The sequence below is a fragment of the Dioscorea cayenensis genome, chromosome 5 (assembly GCF_009730915.1).
Source record: "Dioscorea cayenensis subsp. rotundata cultivar TDr96_F1 chromosome 5, TDr96_F1_v2_PseudoChromosome.rev07_lg8_w22 25.fasta, whole genome shotgun sequence".
In the NCBI taxonomy this organism is placed as follows: domain Eukaryota; kingdom Viridiplantae; phylum Streptophyta; class Magnoliopsida; order Dioscoreales; family Dioscoreaceae; genus Dioscorea; species Dioscorea cayenensis.
The window spans coordinates 22,552,921-22,576,417 of record NC_052475.1 but is presented as its reverse complement, the minus strand read 5'-3'; the positions used below and the strand labels follow the sequence as shown (position 1 = coordinate 22,576,417).

Here is a 23,497-nt window from a genome sequence, read left to right as displayed (position 1 = left end):
AGTACAACATGAGAAGTGAATTCTAGTAAAAATTATTCCTAAATTTGCCAGAGCTTTGCAAAAGTAAAACAAGTAAATAATATGTAAAGAATTCCCAATGCGCACAAGAGAACGTTGAAAATTGCTTTTATATTAATACTAGTGAAATAATGAATCTAAAACACATATACTGTAAGTTTTAATGAACTCATCAGTTGGCCATGATCATATCATTCAACAGAAAAGAATGGCACCTGAAACTTCAGCAAAAAATCACCAGCAGGCTGCAAACTTTAAAATAACCCAAAAAGAAGACGACTTCGGGCCTTGAGACTTAACCATCTCCAGCATTTTTTCTTGTGACCTCAGTGCAATCAAAAGCAGAAATTATGCCACGACATCGCGGTGATTATAATTTTCATAGAGGAATAAGGTTAAAGACTTGTGATCAAGCTGAGATCAGGCCAACATATCCAGCATACATGGCCATGCTGCAGTATATAACATAAGCAATTGCAACAATCACTGGTTCTTTCAACCCACATAGTTCAAGGATACGGTGCATGGGTGCTATCCGACGAATGTATTTACTTGTTCCATGTATACATCTGGTTGCCCTTAGAGTAAGTACCTATCATACAAACAGGAAAGTCACAAGCAAAGTGAATCCTCAATACCAGATACAACAATAACAATATGTTGATCTTAAAAAATATAAGAAAAATATAATTAAGATCTTGAGTTGTCCTATAGTGTCTGCAATACTTGGAGGATGACAGATTTTGCAACCATCCCTGTCATAGCATTAAGAACTATTGTAATATCTGTCCAGAGTGTCCTCTACTGGACATCCTGCAAGTTAATAGCTGTTGCATACCATGGTCTGGGATGCATGAGTGAGCATAGTATATAGTTGTTCAATGGTGAAGTTAAGAAAATCAGAAGATATGAACAAGGGAATGAATAGTTTGAGGTGAATAGTTTAGCATAATCAAACTAAAATGGCAGGTTACAATACCTGTACTATGACCGACACGGCGTCCAAGATAAACACACCAGAAGATATGAACAAGGGAAGGAACATTCCTGTGCATGAAGCCATTGCAGCGAGAGCTCCACCTAGTGCCAGGGATCCAGTATCACCCATAAATATGGAAGCTCTGTAACGATTGTGAACAAGAAAGCCAACACATGCTCCAGCCATTGATGCTCCAAAAATAGACAGTTCTGCAAGAAAATTCAAAACAAGACATCATTAAACCATAAAATTAAATGGCACAACAAGAATTTCATGATGCTAGGCCAAAAAATTATTTTTCTCCACCAATGGCTTCCGACTTTTCAAACATACAAAGGGCTCAGCAAAACACACACACACAAAAAGGGTATAATAACTCTAGATACTGGTTCAAGTGACTGACAGCTATAATTGAACAAAACATCAACCACACGGACCAGGGCATATTGGAAGAATAGCAACGGCCATCCCTAAGAAAGCCAAAGCAGCAGTTCCGCCAGCCAAGCCATCAAGCTTGTCAGCGAGGTTAACTCCAGTCCCAATGGAAGCAAAACAGAACGTTGTCAAAGCCAGGTAGAATTTTCCAAAATATACCAGGCCGAGTGGTGCAGGGAAAGGAACCAAAAATTTCCTACAACATAAAAATATTAAATAGTAATTAGTAGAAGACAACAAGTAGGACAAATGAAAATTAATTTACATAGTAGGTTGTTGATTTGCATAGTTAAAGCTTTCTTTGGAAAACAATGTAAGCTACCGATTAAAGATCACTTCTCGGCAGATGAAAGGATTTTTTCTGACTAATGCATCACATAAATAAAATAGAATATCTCCTGGAAATATAAAAAGGGCATCACAAGAATTATGGTAGAGGCACATGCAACTCTCTGATATCTCTGGCAGAGGAGCAAGAACTCAAATGTGATCAAGAGTGTAAACAAGCAAGATGGCCAAACCCTAATAGAGGATTGGACCAACTCCAACCAAAAATGTCCACGTATTTATAAAACTAGTCTTCATTCTATAAACCCTCTAATATCTCTACAACCACTCATACAAAATGAGAACTATCAGATCATTAGATTTGATGCATTTGCACTACTAATTTGTCCGTTGCAATGTGGTCCTTTTCCATCTATTCACCACCAAATCTGGATCTTCACTCATGCTATGACCCTTTCTTTCCAGGACAGTTAGAAATATCCAAATTTAACAATTGATTTCATCTATAATACATACATCCAAATTCATCCAGCTCTTATCACCAACAAGAGAGTGGAAACACTGAGATATTGCAGTTTCATTTCCTACATTTCTCTTTCTACCCACTACCATCCATCCCACAGCTATCAAAGAGTATTGCATATTATAAAGACAAAATAAATGCAGGAAGATCGGCTTATTATAAATAATGAATTAGCAATCCAACAGAAAATGTTGTGCAGAAAAAACAACAGCAGTCTCTTTTTGGAATTCTGTAAGAGATCCTCCGACCAGTAAATTACAATGGACAAGCTCCAATCCAGATGAATATAAAAAATCCAGGAGCAATAGATTGCCAAATTCAAGAGGCACCAAAAAATATAGTTTGTCATGGGTAGAAATTATTTACTAAACTTCTAGAAAAAAAATTGCGACATGGATGAAAAAATATAGGGTAGATTACCTAATGGCCCCTGCACTTAAAGCTTAATCACCACAAGCCCCTAAATTTTAAAATTTGCCCAACTAAAACCTTGCACTTACTAATCTGTTGCAATGCATACCTTCCATCAGAATTACCACCAACCAGTTATATCTTGCTGCATTCATACTTCATATTGCATCATATGGCACCATGTAAGGACAAAATCATCATTATTTTTTTTCCTTGCCAACAAATCTTAACTTCTTTGCAGGATAATATGAAAATATAAATGATGCTTTTGTCCTTGCATGAGTATAATGTGGCTTCATAGGCCAACTCAGCAAGAAATGGCTAGCTGATGAAAATTCTGAAGCAATGCATCTATAGCAACTAATTAGAAAGTCCAGATTCAATCAGTAAAATTTAAATTTTAGTGATATGATTCACCACAATCATTGATCAGTTTATCCAAAAGGGTTGAACAAGGCCAAGCTGAGCTCTATGAGTTTATCCCAAATTAATGAATCCCTAATATTTTGGGCTTAATGGGGACTGTAATTCACTCTATTTCTCAAAGTTCAGGGACCAAATGACACACCTGACTAAAAAGAAATGAAGAAGAAATAATGTTATACATGTGATCCTTCTGCATCCCAATTCTGGCCTAAATTCCGCCGCAGGGAGTATAGACAACCACCAAATTCCATTGATATTTTAGCAAAAGGATGCAAAACCAACTTCAGTTCTCTGAGTATCTGTAGAAATGAAGATGCGGATAAGTTCTAGTACAATGCTTGTATGAAGATGCATGAAGGCATGCTATGATACTCCTTTTTTCCAAACTAAATTGAAATAGGTTTTAAGAATCAAAGCAATACTAGGGGAAACTTATCAGCATGACATTTATATGGTTCAGAAACTGTTCAACCTGCTTGACCACTGAAAGGCATGGAATTGTATATTTAAGGGGAAACAACATTATGGTGAAACCATAGCACCCACTTGCACTCTCCATAACAGTCGTCCTAAGACAGATGACAAGTAATTACCATATTTCTTTAAATATTAAATAATATGTCCACTTTCATGTCACTATCATTTTGTATCACCTTTGATCCATTTCCAATTATCTCTCCCAATCACATTGCTAGAGAAGTCGCATAATACAGAAAATGGGGAAAACTCACAACATTAAGAGGACTGCTATAGTTATAGTTAGATGACTGATTAAACTTACACACAGATGCAACTAGCGAAAAAATTGGTTGTCAGTCACATGGGAACCTTCTTTCTTTATTAAGTTTATCACCGGATATAAGTCCCATAATCAACAATTGAACTTGGGAGGGACTATTGGATAAGATCCAGCTACTTCAACTTCAAACAAGGTCAAACAAAGTAAAAAAAAAAGAGATGGTAAAGGAAAACAGCAACGACATGCTGATTCACATGTTCCTCATGCTTTTACGGACATAACTGCAACTATCAATCTAGGGGCAGCTAAACACAGTGCAACCTACAGAGGAATATATAAAAAAAAACTAGAAATTGGGAAGGAGGAGAATGTTAAGAGCAACTAATAGTCTCACACAAGTTAAGTGGGTAAATATGGACTGAACATACAAGCCTGAGTCTCATCCTATCAGCTTATGCTTTTGGGTTTAATCGTGCCCAAATAATAAGTGCTTGGTTGCATCTAATAGTGATCAAATTTTATTAGAAGCTAGTATATGTCTATAATGTAGCCTCATTCCATTATCTTAAAAAAAATAAAATAAAATAAAATAATAATAATAATAAAATTGACCACTCTACCATCAACTATTTGGTGGACTAAAAAATCCCCTAGCCTTGCTATCCATCTCTCCTTGCCTTCCATTTGTAAAATATCATTGAACATACACGGAAAACTTATTAATAACACAACAATAGAAGAATTTATCAATATATGTTACCATCATAACTGTTCATCATATTGGTTACAGGTAAGTATACATGTTGTAAGGTGTTGGTAAATTTGCAGAGTTCATCCAAACGGAAAATGATGCCCCCACAACTACCTGCTGACCATAAGTAAACAGTTAGTGATTTCAACATATTTAAGAAAACACAAATAATACAAGCAATAATAAATTGTAGGCATAAAGAATTGTCTTAGTTGCTTACCAGCAAAAAGAATTTTGTCCATCCTGATAATCCATAACTGCGGTTTTTAACCAAACTTAAACCATCATCAAGCAATCCAACTGCAGCACATGCTAGAGTTGCTAACACTGACCCATACACCGGGTAGGAATGGCTACCAGCTTTGCATCTTGCAACAATAACTCCAACAGGAATGAAAAATAATCCACCCATTGTTGGAATACCCCTTTTAGAGGAGGGTGCGCTAGGACCTCCTTTACTCTGAATTTGATGTAACTTCATGCTATCAACTAGAGGTATATAAATCCATCCAGCACAAGCTGATAAAGATGTTGATACCCAAAAAGGGTGTGTCAAGTAAAAAGATTCAAGTGGAATTCTAACAATTCTCCATGAACACCAGTCAACAAATAAGAGGAACAATATGACAAAAGCAATCAACCCCATATTATTCCAGACTCCTCTACGAATTCTGATAATAAAAACACAAATAGACTCAAGTTAGTTTATTTATTTCACCAGAAAGCACGAATTCATAAATGGGTGTAGTTAGCAAAAATGCAATATATGCAAAAGTCATTACCTATTAAAACATGCTCAGCATTTTCAAAAGATCATTTCTCTAAGTTGCCACTAAATTAAAGTAACTATTCTCATATTATTTCAAAGCAAGTTGGAAAATTTCAATGGTCACCATTACCAGCAACAATTATCACTACAAGTAGACCTTTAAATTAGTTATGTAAAAACCTGCAATTTTGCAATTACTAAAATAAGCACATGACATCACATACCATAGCCTAAAGTAGACCTAATTCACTGATACATAATAAAAAGGATCATGAGATGCAAAGGTTGCTAATATATAAGAACCTAAGTACAAATATGTCTTGATTTTCTACAAGAGCAACTACTCTCCTATAGAAATGCTAGTGACAGCCAACTTTTAAAACATTGTCACAACCGTTCAGTTTGTTTTAACCATGAAAAAGATATTCCGCCATGTGGCATCTCCAGATTGGTCAGTTTTAATTAAAGTTGATGTCCTGGAATCTTTCTCTGAAATTTCAAATAAAAATTAAATCCGGCGCCTCGAATTCTTCTCCGAGAATTCAAACTAGTGGGTCCCACTACTGAATTAAATAATATTTCTTGCCAGAGAAATAAATTAATTAATATATCTCGTCAGAGAAAGAAATTAAATAATATTTCTCGTAAGAGAAATGAATAATTGGCCGACAAGCTTTATTAAAATAATTATGGATCTACCAATTAGGTATATGACCTGGACTCTACATGTCGGCCGTTGTTCATATGATGACCTTTGTGATGTGTAGATAAGAAGAATGCAACCTAACCCAGTAATGCTAACCACTATATATATGACCAGAGACAGATGGCTTGTTATAGAAGATGAACAAAGAAGATATAATGTCAGTATATTTATTGTTTCTCCGCTACAGCCAGACAAAGATCATTAAATGCATCCATGGTATATGATAGCACAGGCAGTAAAAAAGAATCTCGAACTACTCCTGGTGTTCGTCAACGCATTGCACAAACACGAAGAAGCGGTGTACCGTATGTTACGCGTAGCCGCAAGTACAAATAAAGATGAGGAAAACCTGGCCGCAGCATATACTGTTATTGAACCCGGTGGGATTAAGAATAAAATGAAACTATAAGATCCCGGTGATGTGTGGACTTCGAAGATAGCGGTAGCGACTGAATGGTGAAGTTTGAAACTGTTGTAATCTATGTATATTTCCCGTATTCTATGATATATATGTAATTCCCGATATATTATATGATGTTCCTTTCAAGATAAATCTGCATTTAATATGTTAAAACATATTTAAATAAATCACATATAACAAACATGATTTGATTATATTAGTATAAATAAAACTGGACTTGGACCGAGTTATCTACAGAAAATATATGTTTCTCGAACCGGGCCACGAAATGTTTAACAGCTTTAATTACATAATTAATAGAAATAACTCCAAAACTATTAAGGAAATTTAAAACAATACATCTGAATACATGAAGAAAATTCCCTGTACGCGGACGTAGTGTAGTCCATCTACTGAAGAATAACCAACATTTATTGATACGTAGAGCTCTACGTAGATTACAGTTGAATCTTATCTCCATTGTTATCCGGTTCCAGTTGTTGTAGAACAGTCTGTCTATGTGCTCCTTCACCTGGAAGTTCAAAGGATTACGTAGTTCCCAGTAAAATACACACGTATTTGCCTGCTCTTCTGTGAGTATTTCTCTGGTTCTACTGTCCATTGTTAGGTAGATTAACCGGATGAAAGACTTGTGTTACTATCTTGAGCTTGGGCCGTATTGAACAGAGGCTCATAAAGGAACTCAAACTGGGCATTTTTCAAGGTCCAATTCCGCAGGCCCACATTTTCAGACTTGTCAAGGAATTCCTTGTAACTAGAATCACAGCCCGGGTTGCATAAAATAATAAACGATATTTGCAATTGGTTTGTCAATCTCTCTGTGCGTCGATGAGCTCCCTCCAGTGTTTTATACGTAGATAACTTGGTGCCACGTCATCAATAACATTGTATAAAACATCTTGGTGAAATGTTGTTGGATTGAAATCCAGATGGCCACAGATGTAATTATGTTTACCCAGAGAACGGACCCATGCAGTTTTACCAATACGACTTGGGCCTTCAATAATCAGACTAGTGGGCCGAATACACTCCTTTTTATGTATTATTATATTCCCATCTGGCCGCGTAGCGTCATTAACCAGGAAATTATGTTCAAGCCAATCATTCATAATCCTTGTAATCTTAAATGTAGAATAAGCCCAGAAAGACGTGTAAGGACCTAGAAGTTTGAAAAAAATTCTTTCATAATTAGGTCTTAGATTATGGTATTGTAATGTAAAATTCCTAGGATCATTCTTTCTGATAATCTTTAATGCCTCATCTGTTTAACCTGAATTTAGAGGATCATCATAAATATCAGCTAATGACTGTCTTCCATGTCTTGCTGACCTGGAGTCTCCTTGGAATATACCCCAATCCACGTAATCACCTTCCTTTTCTATATACGCTCTGACATCTTCACTGGACTTTGCTGACTGGATGATAAATAACAGAAGACTCTAGTAATTAAGTAGTACCCCACACAGGGGTAGAGTTGTCGAACCTTAGAGACTGGACTTCTAGTACTAGTTGATTTTCTAATGTCTAATCAAACTGAAAGGGTGATAAAGAAGTTAACTACTAAATAAAACTAAAGAATGAAGGGGATGCAAGAACCAAGTAGACTAGGGTTGAGTTTTGATAACAAGTTAGCAATGCCCCAGGATGATTCCCAAGTGCCTAAGATACTGACTTGAGTGTAATGCCTACTAAAGTACATTCTAAGATCCTTGTGGGTGCTCAAAAGATTTACTGCATCTATGGCTATCAACTATACCAAGTTATTCAAGTATAACTATAGGCTTCATACATACCAAAATTTGCAACTACAATAGGTGGTCACAACTACAGTATTCCACAAACGCCAAGTTTTACGCAAGCATCTAAGCAAATCAAGCACGTCATGTTACGCAGCACATGAATTGCACAAGAAAATAATAGAACTCCATAGCCATTAAAACTCAAGTAGTCAAAGTATGAGAGATAACATAGTTCACAATCTTGGAGCACCGTGGAACGGTTGTCCCCTCATGAATTCATACGAATGGAAGAAGAAGACTCCCGAACAAAAGATACTAAGAAGACCTAAATCTGAGGGTTAATAAGGAACTTTCAGGATCGACACAGTCTCAGCATGGTCGTGCTCAGACTGACGCTGCACGGCCATATGGGAATATAATAATACATAAGGAGGAGTGTATTCGACCCACTAGTCTGATTATTGAAGGCCCAAGTCGTATTGGTAAAACTGCATGGGCCCGTTCTCTGGGTAAACATAATTACATCTGTGGCCATCTGGATTTCAATCAAGCAACATTTCACCAAGATGTTTTATACAATGTTATTGATGACGTGGCACCAAGTTATCTACGTATAAAACACTGGAAGGAGCTCATCGGCGCACAGAGAGATTGACAAACCAATTGCAAATACGGGAAACCTGTTCGAATTAGAGGTGGGATACCGTTTATTATTTTATGCAACCCGGGCTGTGATTCTAGTTATAAGGAATTCCTTGACAAGTCTGAAAATGTGGGCCTGCGGGATTGGACCTTGAAAAATGCCCAGTTTGAGTTCCTTTATGAGCCTCTGTTCAATACGGCCCAAGCCCAAGATAGTAACACAAGTCCTTCATCCGGTTATTCTACCTAACAATGGATAGTAGAACCGGAGAAATACTCACAGAAGAGTAGGCAAATACATGTATTTTACTGGGAACTACGTAATCCTTTGTACTTCCAGGTGAAGGAGCACATAGGCAGACTGTTCTACAACAACTGGAACCGGATAACAATGGAGATAAAGATTCAACTGTAATCTACGTAGAGCTCTACGTATCAATAAATGTTGGTTATTCTTCCGTAGACGGACTACACTACGCCCACATACAAAAAATTTTCTTCATGTATTTAGATGTAATGTTTTAAATTTCCTTAATAGTTTTGGAGTTATTTCTATTAATTCTGTAATTAAAGCTGTTAAACATTTCGTGGCCCGGTTCGAGAAACATATATTTTCTGTAGATAACTCGGCCCAAGTCCAGTTTTATTTGTACAAATATAATCAAATCATGTTTGTTATATGTGATTTATTTAAATATGTTTTAACATATTAAATGCAGATTTATCTTGAAAGGAACAACATCATATAATATATCGGGAATTACATATATATCATAGAATACGGGAAATATACATAGATTACAACAGTTTCAAACTTCACCATCCGGTCGCTACCGCTTCCTTCGAAGTCCACACATCACCGGGATCTTCTAGTTTCATTTTTATTCTTAATCCCACCGGGTTCAATAACAGTATATGCTACGGCTAGGTCTTCTTCATCTTTATTTTCTTCTTAAAATAAGCACATGACATCACATACCATAGCCTAAAGTAGAGCTAATTCACTGATACATAATAAAAAGGATCATGCGATGCAAAGGTTGCTAATATATAAGAACCTAAGTACAAATATGTCTTGATTTTCTACAAGAGCAACTACTCTCCTATAGAAATGCTAGTGACAGCCAACTTTTAAAACATTGTCACAACCGTTTAATTTGTTTTAACCATGAAAAAGATAGGAAAATTTTGGATTATAAAGTTTCATAAAAAGGGCAGATGCACACTCTTTGAAAGGGAGTATACTTAATCTAAGATATGATACCATCATATTTAACACATATCTTAATCTCTCATTGAATGTTTCAAGATGAGTATATCATGATCCACCTTGTGTGTTAGAAAAAGAATTACGAACAAAACACTGATGATCACAGAGAAGGTATGGCCTGCTAAAGCGGGCTGTATAATCTAGACTCAATCATAAGAGTTATTTTTGTTATCACAACTGGATTTTCACAGTTTGATTCTCTAAAGTCTAACCCAAGGCATTACCAACTCAAAAATATGTTGCCAAATTGACGACACCTGTCCAGAAGGATCTGAAACTTAATCATGGTCAACCCATGCCTTTTGAATTAACCAACAAAGTTAATTTTGATCATAGCTAACCAAAATCAATTCAATGTTGTGGCCAATCAGGTTGAGTTCAGCTGAACTCAAATCAGATATAGTGGATTTGACTCAATTAGGGGCATCCTCAGCCTCAGTGCCCCCTGCCCAGAGAGGGGAATGTAGGGTGGTGCAGAAGGTAAAAGCTTAAAAACATCAGGGAAACTACATAGAAATTCTTTTGAGCATTCTTTTTAGGTAAAATTATTACTTTTAAATTTGAAATTACTTGAATCCAATACATTTGATTTAAAACCAAACTGAAACTGGAGTGCATAACAATAGTTCTAACCTTCAGCACTTCATAAACAATTCATTGCCGACAAAATGAAATTTTTTCAACATAAGTATGAGAGCCTCAGGTTCAAGTGCAGTATCATATTTATTTATTTGAAATTTTCTTGCGTTTGGCAAAAGAAAATTTATTAGATTGCAAATTTATAGCACAATTGCAACCACACTATATCAGTTGATCATGGAAACTAAACGAAGATCTCAACTAAAACTAAGCTAAGTGTCATCTTTCATGATATTCATTATCTTAAAAATAATCCAACAAAAATACCAAAATTCCAAACTCAAGAAATCCATTCACCTCCTTTTTCTGTGCCCTCTGTTGATCGAAGCAAATCTATGCGCAGCCATAGTTAATGCAGCATCTGGAATATCCTTTTGATCCTTCCTGGGCGGTAAGTCAACATCCCTGTTAGGATCCAGGAACGGATCGCTATCACTATCTTCGCCCTCACTAGAAGACATCATGTACGAAGAATTCATTCCAGAAACCACATCATTCTCATCGAAAATGGAATAAACATCCATCGGATCCTATCATTTTTTTAAAAAAATACACAAGAAAAATTAAAGACTTCACAAGATTATCAACAAAGGAACCTCATTTCATCATTAAAAAGACATACGTCGTCCATGGCGGAGACGCGGATGGGGAAACCGCTCGAAGTACATCCCCGCCGATCAATGCGCAATCCGGATGGCTAGAAACACCAAAAAGAAAAATCAATCAAGAGATCAAGCTGGAGAAAAACGCAACGGCTGTACCTTGGAGAACCAAGAGTATGCTGGCGCCCTAGTGTGATTTGGGATCGTGGATCTGATGATAGATTGACGGAGAGGAGCGAGCCGGAGAAAAAAAGGAAGAGAGGAAGACATGGAGAGAGGATTAGGAGAAGAAGGGACGGAGTTGGAGATCGAAGGTATGAAGGGATTCATGGCGTGCTTGTCCTCGAGCTTCGTGGTATCGCCTTGGTTTGCAAATTCGGCGGAGATCTTGAAGCGAAGGCGACTGTTTCCACTTTTGACGAATCGATGGGCGCATGCGTTTTGTAGTTTTGTTTCGATGTTTTCTCGAGAAGTACGAAAACTATAATTGCTCTTGTTTTTGTCCGAGAGTCCAAAATATTCTTTTTTTTTTTCTATTTCTTTTATTTATTTATTTATTTTGGGGTTTTTAATTGTCAGACCAAAATTTATGATTAGGAATTTTTTTAAAAAAATATTAAGTAGGAAAGAAAAAATTTTCTTTGATGTAACCATAGTTTAGCTTCATCAATATCGATCAAATTAAATGATTTAAAATTGAAACTTTATTTTTTTTTCAAAATAATAATTATTATTTATTAATATTAATAACAATCATAAAATTTTTGTGCATGTGACTGTCACACACTGCATTTAGCGAGGAAATAATTGTTCTCCCCCGGTAAAACAAGATGTAATTTGTATCATCTCAATTTTCAAAGATAACTACATCTATTTATCTTTAGTGTTTTTCTTTTTATTTTTTTTTTGGCCGTAACTATTTATCTCAAATTTATTTATGTCATATTAGCAGTCTAGTGTGAAAAGGCATTATTTTATTACACCGGTAACCAAGAATATGCCAAATTTATCAAAACATATATTTTTCTTTTAAAAAAAAGAGGAAAATTTATAGACAGGACAGAGGAATTTTACTATTAGAAAAAGTGCTAGTTTCATGATAACATGGTTGATGGATAAAACGGAGTAAAAAGTGTTATTTAATTGGTTAAGTATCACTAATGGCCACAAATATTTCGTAAGTATAACATTGTGGCCACATACGTTTTTTTTGTAACGATATGACCACTAAACTTGTCTCCGATCACACTCATGGCCACAATTTCATGTTTGGGGGTTATTTCCGGTGAAAGTGCTGAGGTGGTGTCCGACGTGTATTGTCTATTTTAAAAAAGATCTTAGGTGGCATTCCACCACACCACCCTTTCTCTGCCCGCTGCCACGTCAGCCAACCATGTCAGCTGAGAACCATCCCTACTGCTTCATTCATCAAATTAGAGCTAGGGCTAGGACAACGTTCCCTCCGGCCAGACGATCCACCTTGTTCTCGCCCAGTATGACGCACTCTTTTCTCTTGGTCAGACTAGGACATCGCTCCAGCAAGATTTGTGTGCTACTTTGGCTAGAATCAAGCATGACTCCGCCCAATGTCGAGCATTACTCGGCCCACACTAGGGCATCACTCATGGGTTTGATCTTGATTTGTTGTTTTAGAAGGCTTGTGAGATTGTTTGTAATGGAGTTTAGCACAGAGAGCTTGTAGGTTTAGAAGGCTTGTGAAATGATTGTGAGATTGAAATTTAACCTTATTTTGAATGAATACTTGTGAGATTGTCAGTTTACTTCATTTGTGTTATTGTGAGATTGTTTTGGATTATTATTTCACTCATGGATTTGATCTTGTTTTTTTTTGTCATTCTTCACATGAGAAATTTTTTACTATACCAATTTACTTCATAAGAATTTGCATAATGGATTGCAAAAAATACATGTTTGCACTGCCAATACCAATTTACAATTTTAAAAAAATTGCACAATATAAGTCTGCAGACTTGTATGTAAAAAAATTTGCATCATGGGTTGCTAAAATCTGCAAACAGATTTACTAAAATCTGGTAATAATTTGTTAATAATTTAGCATAGTACAAATATGCTTAGTTGATAAAATCTAGGAATACAAATATACTGAAACCTGGGAATACAAATATGTTGAGTTGCAGAAATCTGGTAATAATTTAGCATAATACAAATATGCTTAGTTGATAAAATCTGGGAATTCAAATATACTGAGTTGCAGAAATCTAGTAATAATTTAGCATAAATCAAATATGTTTAGTTGATAAAACCTAGGAATATAAATATACTGAAACCTGGGAATACAAATATACTAAGTTGCAGAAATCTCGTAATAATTTAGCATAATACAAATATGCTTTGTTGATAAAACCTGAAAATACAAATAACCTGGGAATACAAATATACTGAAACCTGGGAATAAATGAGCACAATATAAATCTGCTGACAACAAAGTTCATCATTAACTCAAAATCCAAAGGACATTGACTCAAAATCCAGTGCTTACAACAAAGTTCATCATAACAAATCCAACAAAATACATAACTGACAGTGCTTAAAAGAAACTTCATAACAAATCCAAAAGACATTGACTCAAAATAAAATGTTACTACTAGTTCACAAAGTTCATAATTTAAATATCAACAGAGTTTTCCATCATCAAAACATTCCATTTCCTTTCCACCATCCATGACTGAGGAAGAAGCCCTATCTCTTGTTGGAGATTGAGTTGGCATTGTGCAATTGATCACATTTCCCATGTTAGCCACACTAACATGGGAAGACATGCTTATGCTGACATTTAATACTGGCCCTTTGTTGGTAATTTGACTTGGTTGCCTTGTCTGAGACTGCTGGATGCCTAAGAGATCATAGGGCTGACTTGGTGAATTGGCAGCTGCATACTACCAACTGAGACATTTTCTAGATTGACTTCCTGATTGCTTCTTCTCTGTGAAGCAAACAAAGATGCAAATAAATTAATGCAACACAAACTAGCTTCCATTATTTAACAAGTTATATATGAGAAAATTACATGAGGTATTTTCTGTCTTTTTCGGCCAACGCTTGAAGGTGCAGGTTCAGGTGCATTATCAATCCCCTGACATTATAAAAAACATATTTAAAAAAAATTGATGATATTTAAAATCATTCAACTAATGCATTTGAACTCAGCTGAACTAAATAACAAAATACATACTTTCTCATGATGCCTTTTGTTATGGCCGATTGCATGGCATACACTACACCTACCTTTGCTTAACCCCTTCCTATTAATTTTTTGTTTGCCTAACCCAGAAGGTATGGAATTGAATTTTGATGCCTTGAAGGCATTTTCTATCTCTTCAGGTTCTTTTCTCCTTGATGTTGCTTTCCTTCCCCTTTTTCTTCTCATAATTGGCGGTGGGATCACTTGTGTGCCATCATTTACATTTGGCCACATCTCTTCAATATTGGTGGGGTTTATGTAGTGATCATAGACCCGCAGATATGTTGAAACTAAATAGGAATCATGCACATAATCTTCTGGTTGCTGATCATTTCCATAAATAGCACTGATTGCATGCGGGTAAGGCAAACCTGTCAAGTCCCATCTTCTGCACGTGCAAGTTCTGTCAATCATGTCTACAATAAAGGACCCTCCCACTAATATGATCTACACTTTGGGCCCACTAGAGAAGTCTGGGATGTAGCACTGCCCATCTTCCTTTATCTTGTCTAGCTTCTTTTGGATCTTTGGGCATATGCGTCCCTTGTACTTCAACATTTCTTCCTTTTTTTGTTTTCATTCTTCTCATCAGTTTCACCTTGATCATCTCAAGCATTGTGATGATTCCCTTATCCCTTGTATCAAGTATGTATGTGTTAAAGCATTCACAAATATTATTGAGTAGGATGTCACACTTTCTTGAGGTTGTGAACAACGCCCTAGTCCAACTTGCATGAGGTCTATCTTCATGATCAAACCATCTTCTTGCTTCTGAACTCACCTTCTCTATTTCTCCAAGCCAATAGTTAAACCTTTGAACATAAGTAGCCCTCGCAACATTCCATAAAAAATCTTTTAGTGCTTTCCCTTTGAATTTCTCCTTGAAATTAGTATACATGTGTCGAACACAATTTTTGTGTTCAGCATCTGGAAATATATCTTGATAGCCCTTTTTAAACCCTGTAATTATAATTCAAAAATTAAATGACAGTTACTATCAATAGAAAATGTTTAAACATACAGCTAACCTTTTGTCGGTCACTCATTATGGTGAGATATCTAATGTTCCAGATCTCCAAATCTTCCCTCAAAAGATCCATGAACCATGTCCAAGTATCTCCATTCTCAACCAACACTACTGCATAAGCAATGGGTAATATACAATCATTGGGGTCAATCCCTACTACCGACAACAACTGACCACCATAAAGAGATTTCAAAAAACATCCATCAAATCCTATAAATGGCCTACAACCTGACCAGAATGCATCCTTTAAGGGCTTCAGACAGACATAAAACCATTTGAAGACACCTTCATCCCTCCACAAAATTACTGTGCTACCTGGGTTGGTTTGCATGAGCTCAGCTGCATACCTGATGGATTGTCTTTGCTCATGTGAGCTGCATAAATCCTAAAAGAACATTGTTTGTTGTGGCATGCACAGATCACTCTCTTTCTATCATTTTGTGGGAACCATAGCTGAAATCTGTTCTTAATCCCCCAGTTTCTACAAGCCTTCTTTAGTTGATCAAAATCCCTAAATACCAACCCAACCCTTAACCTAGGGTTATACATCTCCTTCTCTTCATTAAACTCTACAAACCTAGTGTGACCATCATCATCTGTTTCTGGTTCTGTGAACAAGTCCTCAGAATTATCACTAGCAGACTCTCTTTCTTCTCCAACAAGTCCTTCTATTACTGTGCTATTTTGAGGGAAAGATGGGATATCTCTGCTGCCTTTATTTTCACTATTTCGTTCATACAAAACTTGCTGGAAGTTCTTATCACCAGAAGGGATATCATAGTCAGAATCAATGAAGTCATCCTCCTCAATTGGATGTTCATCTGGCACACCACTATTTAGCACCTCTTCCATACTATACCTGATGTATTTTAATACAATTTCAATTGCTAATAAAAACAACAAAATATTAATTTGGCATGTCGATCACAAGCAACAGGATCACAAGCAATAGTAAATGAAAACATTTAATTCTCTGTTATTAAAATTGTTTGGAAAATGCAGTACCAAAAAGAGATAACAATTTTTACAACAATAAGAAGAAGTTGCAAACCAAGAAAACAGAGAAAACCTTAATGACAAAGATATATAAATCATCAGTTTTGGGGAAATAAAGAGATTTAATATAGCATAACAGAACTCATGGGGGGAAAATCACTTTAGGGAAAATAAAGCTAATATAAGAGATAACAAAATAATTCTAAACCAACTCAGACTATGGTCTCCATGACTTCAAAGAAGCAAGAAATTAAGCCTGATAGGAAAAAAGCTAATACTTGTTTAGTGTAAGAACACGAACACAATTCCAACATGATCCATGAGAAACTCACAAACTTATGTTAGCTGAGAAAATTATGAAACATATAGTTCAAAGTTTGGATCCCTTGATGCAGATAAGATCAAAATGACAAGCCATGCTTGACAATTTGAATGTTTATATGTTTTCAATCATGAAGATGTTATACTTGGCAAACTAATATATGCCAACAAATTATGAAGAAATAACTTCTAGTAATGAAAAAATTTAAAGAGTTCATTATGGTTTCATTCACATCCTTAATTCATAAGCCATGGTTGGTGATTTAGCGAATTTGAATAAAAAACAAAACTAGGGGACATCAATCTAAAAACTAAATTAATGCTATAAAACATAAATTCCAGGCTTTAGTGAATCATGTCTATTGTCACTGAGATGTTTGTCACATTAGAAAGAGAAGCATCTTCCTTATGAGTACTATGACTAACAACGAAAACCTTGCCTTCCAAAATGTAAGTTCACCAACACAACCACAACATAACACATAAAACCCATGCCTTTTCAGATTAAAAAAATCACTTTAGGGAAAATAAATTAAACTCTCATCTCCATCTCCAAAACTACTAATTCATTTCTAGGAGTTCCAACCTTAAACTAATATAGAACAACAATCAAACTAAAAAAAAAAAATAAATAAAATGCAAAACCAATCAACCTAAAATCCCTAAATTATTACCTTCACCAATGCTTTTACTGGGATTCTGCCCGTGGTGATGCTAGATCTGTTCAGAAGTCTACGTCGAGGAGATCACCGGACGGGAAGGGCTGATGGCATGGAGAGGCAATCTCAGATTGGGAGGAGAAATGGGGGCGCTCGGACAAGGGTTTAGATTAGTGTGATCTTCGGGACATGAGAAGGGGCTGATGAACGAAATGGTAAAGTTCTCAGCTGACGTGGCAGTGGGCAGAGAAAGGGTGGTGAGGTGGAATGTTACCTAAGATCTTTTTTAAAATAGATAATGCACGTCGGACGCCACTTCAGCACTTTCGCCGGAAAAAGACCCCAAACATGAAATTGTGGCCATGAGTGTGACCGGAGACAAGTTTAGTGGCCATATCGTTACAAAAAATACGTATGTGACCACAACGTTATACTTACGAAACATTTGTGACCACCAGTCATACTTACTCTATTTAATTTGAAAACAAAACCAACATCGAAGTATTGAAGATAATAATAATAATAATAATAATAATAATAATAATAATAATAATAATAATAATAATAATATAATTTTAATAACGAAGATAATGTATACAACACATCAATTTAGAAATCCGAATTAGAGTAAAGTGACAAATCTATGAATGCTACTTGCAAGATTTATGCATATTAAGAAGCGATGCGGGAAACACAAGCAATAAAGAACAAATACATGAAATCATCAAACAGCTCCAAAAATAACACTGCATGACCTTATGAAAGAAGGCAAGAACTATCACAGAATGAATCAACTCCAAAAAGGTCAAATCTGATGTAGAGCTAGCTATTCCATGACTACAAGAATCAGAATACCAAAAATTGATTCCATAAAACATCAGTTTGCAGCTTTTAGCATAATCATGTAAAGTAGCCCCTCTCAGTATACAGTATACAGGTTATGAACACCAGAGCTGAGGACGCAAGAGTTTCCGGGCAATTAATGAAGACATTGTTCGAGTTCCCTTGAATCTCATGCTGGAATTTCCCGGACATTGCAGCCGACGGAAATGGAAAAATTGCTCAGAATATCAAACTAGCCTGTAGACTCAATAATCGGGAAAGGATGTGCTTCTGTATTGAACACATACTTATCCAGAGGAAGAACATTGGTGTCACCAAACAATAAATATAAATACTTGAGAGTCTCTCCAAGAAAAAAAGTTTCCATCTTATCTCTTTTTCGTGGGGGTAAAGTAGTGACATCATCCAGAGAAGTATATCCCCCAGAATCAATCTTTGTATGTTTTTCGAAGGCTTTGAAGATTTGCCAACCCCATTCGCGGTATCTGGTGAAGCATAGTTGAAGTTAGGAGAGGAATCATGCAGTCATGCTTATACAAGAGAATGCAATAAAGCCTTGGAACATATTGATAGAGAACTTACTTTATATCTTCTGTAATACGGTACAAGACAAACAAAGATTCTACAGTTTCAGGTCGCAAAAGGTTGTGGCGATCATTGGGCTTGATTATTATGTCATTTATATATTCTGAACTCTTATTACCACCATCATGACCTCCCTCATAAGCACCCTGAATTAAAATGAGCAGAGAAATTTAAATCATCTGCAGTGTAGAACAGACCAAGACATGTTGGGAAACAAGAACAATATGTGTTGATACCAAGGAAATAACTCACCTCAGTATGGAAATAAGCAATTTCAGGAGCAAGGCCAGTGGAAGTTACAGCATACATTTCAAAGCAAGTCTTAGCCAAATCTTCAGCAAGGTTTAAATTCTCCATATCTTCTGCATTTAACAAATTCTGTTCAATTGCTTTTTTCTTTGTTATACCTTTAGTTGCCCCAAGAGCAAGGGTTCCCGGGAGGAAGCACACCTGAAAAGACAGAAGACAAAATATCCACATCATTCTATAAAATATGCATTCTATTAGAGATCATGGTATATGGCCAATGCTAAGCACAGCGGATCAAATCATGACGTCCACATAAGACGATTCATTGCCACAGAAATAATACTCTCAAAATCTCCACAATTAAATAAGATGAAACATGCAATTGAGGGGGCTTCAAAGTTTTCATATTATCCAATTAGTCAATGAGACAAGACCAGAGACCTAACAGAAACCCACCAGGCCAGAGACCTCATTTGCTAGATCTGGTCACAAATAAGGGCATGGATAGTTCATCTAACTTCTGCGCATGCTGGCTAAATAAACGCAACAAAACAATCCTTGGCAGGCTGATTATTTAAAAGTAAAATCTGGGCAAGGAACTCAGGATGCCAATCAAGTTAAAGATCATCCAGGCACAATCAACTCATGTGAAGACAACCACACATAATTTATAAATCTCAAGGTCATTGCATTCAGAATATTGAATAAAGAGGATTACCTTTAAATTTGCTGAGACCTAGAGGATTATTTCTTTAACATCATGTTTTAAAATGACAATTCTAGGAACAGGTTTTATGAAGATGTACTGCTATTCTATTTGGAAATTGTAGAGTTGAAACTACTATGAATAGTTTAAAGTTTTATATCAGCACCCCATTCCAACAACAAAATTTCAAGCCATATTAATCTCACTGATAGGTTCAAGCAGAAGTAAATAAAATTGAAAAGCAAAGTAGGAACTAAAATTCAGTTTCACATCTTTAGAGACACCCTTTGTCAAGAAAAGGAAAATTTCACATCAGTTTTGTAAACTTGAATTGGCATTGAAGTAAAACATACCAGGTGGTCCATTTTGGGACTAAAGGAATCTTTAGTTCCAAATGGAAGCTCCCCAACAAAGATCAATCCCTTGGGTATAGATTTCTGAACAAGGAGATGTCTTACACCTTTCATTGCTTCCTCATACATCTCATGCAAGTACTTTAGCTGCCCATCACGACTAGCCTTTTGCTGAAGCCATACTTTAATTAAGTACTCATAATAACTGTCACCACGGGATCCCAGCCTAATATTCTCTCCACTGAATTGACCAGAATGAGGGCTGTGCCACAAATTATCACTCTCCATAAGTTGTGTTTAAAGAATGTGTAACGTCAAGAAGAAAGCACGAAAGCCAATGCACAATGTGATCAACAGTTATATGGCCTAGCATACACTTCTAGGTCAATTCTACAAACCAAAGTAAACCTAAATCATGCCTTATCCAATTTAATTTGCCATATATTCGAAGCATTGGCACACTTGATCAAAATAGTCAGTTCATTAACTACAAGTGTGCTGACAAGAAGCATGGAGCAGAACTGGAATGGCAAAATATCCAATTTGACACTCCATTATATTTGATATGCCAGGTCAACAAAAATATGGACAAAACAAACAGAGATATTCTGCATTAAATATCAAAAAGCCTTGAAAACTTTCTTGTTTTAGGTTCAAAAGGATAAAATTTCTAAATAAACTTGAGACTCAGAAGATGTCCAGAGAATGTATGATTGCCTCAAGTAAGAAAAAACAAATGTTTTTGAGCATCACAAATAGTTCAAAGGTCATCCTCATTGATTTTTGGAAAACATTATGAATAATAAAAAAAAAATTAACAGTCAACACTAAATCCAAGAGCAAAAGTATTCAGTCTAATAAGAATATATAATGCAGATAAAGATATAGGCAGATGTCTGATTTGTTGTTACCTGATATATATAGGGACCAAGCCTTCCACCTTGGGAAGTGTCCTCATATGTTCTAACACCTTAATTGCCTTGGCAGAATACTTTGGATCTCCTGTAATAGCACTAAGGTAGTTGAATTCAAGTTGCAACGTTGAAACTTCTGAAGTACTGCTCAAGCCATCAGGAGCTGGATGCGCTGATTGGTCTCGAAGAACTACATCACTGAAAGGAATGGCAGTTGGGCTTGCAGTAAAAGCTACAAGCAGCCGATCAGCCAAGCCCTTTGCAGTTTCAAGAAATACTTCACGTTTAGGCCCTTTAGAAGGTAGGGACTTCCCGCTATCACTCCCACTCAAATGATAAGCGCTAAGAAGGCCCCCTAAAACTCGTATGGTAGTTTCAAACAAATTAACCTGCCCTTTTTCTCTAATTCTTTGCATAAGATTTTTTTCTATCCATGTTCCAGCTTCTGCTGCAATCTCATTGATGCCCATTATCATGGCCGTATCCAGAGAATCAATAACAGTGGCACCTAATCCTCCCAAGCCATCAATACCCCTTTTAGTTAATGGCATAAGCTCATCTTTTCCCATTGCAAAGCTTTTGTAGCCTGACCAGGCATGGATGAACGCCTCTTTGACCTTTCCCTGCCGAGATATCCATTCAGATTCTGTGGATGGCTTGCCTATTTCAACATTAGAACTAATATTACGCACTTCATCAGGAGACAGCCGTGGAGGGAGCCTTGGAGGTTTTCTCAAAAAATTTCCAATTCTACCAATACCTACCCTACCATGGTCAGTTTTCTCAAAGGCAGGAGTATCCAGGTTGTAACTTCTGTGCACTAACATTAAGTATGTCAATCCACCAAACATCAATAATATCAGAAATTTACCAATACTACATCTTCCACAATCATGCCTGACATTACTAGAAACCAGTGCCTGTGTAATCACCTGCAACAGAGAAAACAGAAGGTCACAACAAAATATGAACAGCATACCAGCAGATTAACCAAGCCCTTAAGTACAGCCAGGAAGGAAATCGTCAGACAGAGAGAGAATATAAAATACCTTAGACAGCAGATGCAATAGAAAAGAAGAAAACACTATCTGAAGAAAATATAAGACTTATGCCAGCTCGCCTTATTGTAATAGTAAGAAAATGAAAGATAACATGAATAGGAAGCCCATATATCATATAATTACAAGTTAACATAACATCTTCAGGATATAAAGATTAATAATGCTCCCATTTCAAGAGAGCACTTTGCTCTTTCATTCAAGACAATGCATAATACAGGTAATTTTCTGTTCTGGTTGTCTATTTCCTGAAGGAAAACTGGAATAGTAAATATCCAACCCTTCATCATGATCATTGGAAAGTGAAAGACAAAAGCATGCTAAAAGCTAAAGCTGCCTTTTTTCCCACATGGCAAAATGCAAAATGGCAATTACAAGAGACATACTCCAGGAATCGTTTGCTACTTATATGTAGCCATATTCCAACCTGACGAATAAGCCCTATGATTATCTAATGATCCAAAAGTGCAAATTTTATCATCTTAACTTGCTAGTGGTAGGCTGATATTTTCTATCAATTTGGATTGAAGAAGCATAACAAACTGAGATGAAAATACCACAACTAATAGCTCCCCAAAATCCAAGTTTTACTCAAAAGAACAAGATCTCCCACTGCGCACTGCTTCTCACATCTATGCAACATACAAGAACAAAAACCTAAATCAATACACTACTGCATACCTAGTATCTGATCCATCCCTTAAAAAAACCTATACAAACCCCAAAATCAAAGGTTTCCCGCAAATTCAGATAACATGAAGAACAAAAACAATAACTTAGATCCAAGGAAGACGATTCAAAGACATAGGAGAGGGATTTAGATCTGGTGAGGCACCTTGAATGGGGATCTATGGCGGAATTTGGCATTGTCGTAGTGCAAATCCCTTGTCGAATAAGGCAAAGGCCGGGAAGCCATGCTCAGTCCCGAGGATTTGGATCCCCGGATTCCGCTCTTCGATCCTTCAAACCCTAGAAGTCGGGCATCGGAGAAATTGGAAGAGCTTCAACCCCGCCTTTGCTTTAGTTCTGGTTCTGGTTCTGGTTCTGGTTCTCAGCTTCAACTTGTTGGACCGTTTGAGTCTTTGAGAGAACGCCGTGTCACTCGGACCAATGAGAGTGAGACACGTACGCAGGTTCTTACAGTTGGGAAATTCTTCAATTTGATACCTTAATAAATCCCATTACGGAGGTACTATTTTGTATTG

At 36.3% G+C, this 23,497-nt stretch overlaps 2 protein-coding genes across 2 annotated transcripts; both read right to left on the bottom strand.

Moving 5' to 3' along the window:
- Positions 1-109: 109 nt before the first annotated feature.
- Positions 110-11,811, bottom strand: LOC120262078 (phospho-N-acetylmuramoyl-pentapeptide-transferase homolog). The gene is made up of 8 exons (XM_039270133.1): positions 11,518-11,811; positions 11,379-11,453; positions 11,054-11,286; positions 4,791-5,241; positions 4,620-4,684; positions 1,435-1,628; positions 998-1,206; positions 110-610 (listed from the first exon to the last, which is right to left on the bottom strand). Exons 1-8 carry the CDS (start codon positions 11,686-11,688, stop codon positions 428-430), a joined length of 1,581 nt encoding a protein of 526 aa, XP_039126067.1. The 5' UTR covers positions 11,689-11,811; the 3' UTR covers positions 110-427.
- A 6,494-nt stretch (positions 11,812-18,305) lies between these two features.
- On the bottom strand, positions 18,306-23,334 carry LOC120261652 (mannosyl-oligosaccharide 1,2-alpha-mannosidase MNS3). Its single transcript, XM_039269626.1, has 6 exons — positions 23,128-23,334; positions 21,232-22,166; positions 20,321-20,582; positions 19,265-19,462; positions 19,010-19,158; positions 18,306-18,912 (listed from the first exon to the last, which is right to left on the bottom strand). Exons 1-6 carry the CDS (start codon positions 23,206-23,208, stop codon positions 18,660-18,662), a joined length of 1,878 nt encoding a protein of 625 aa, XP_039125560.1. The 5' UTR covers positions 23,209-23,334; the 3' UTR covers positions 18,306-18,659.
- Positions 23,335-23,497: the final 163 nt, after the last annotated feature.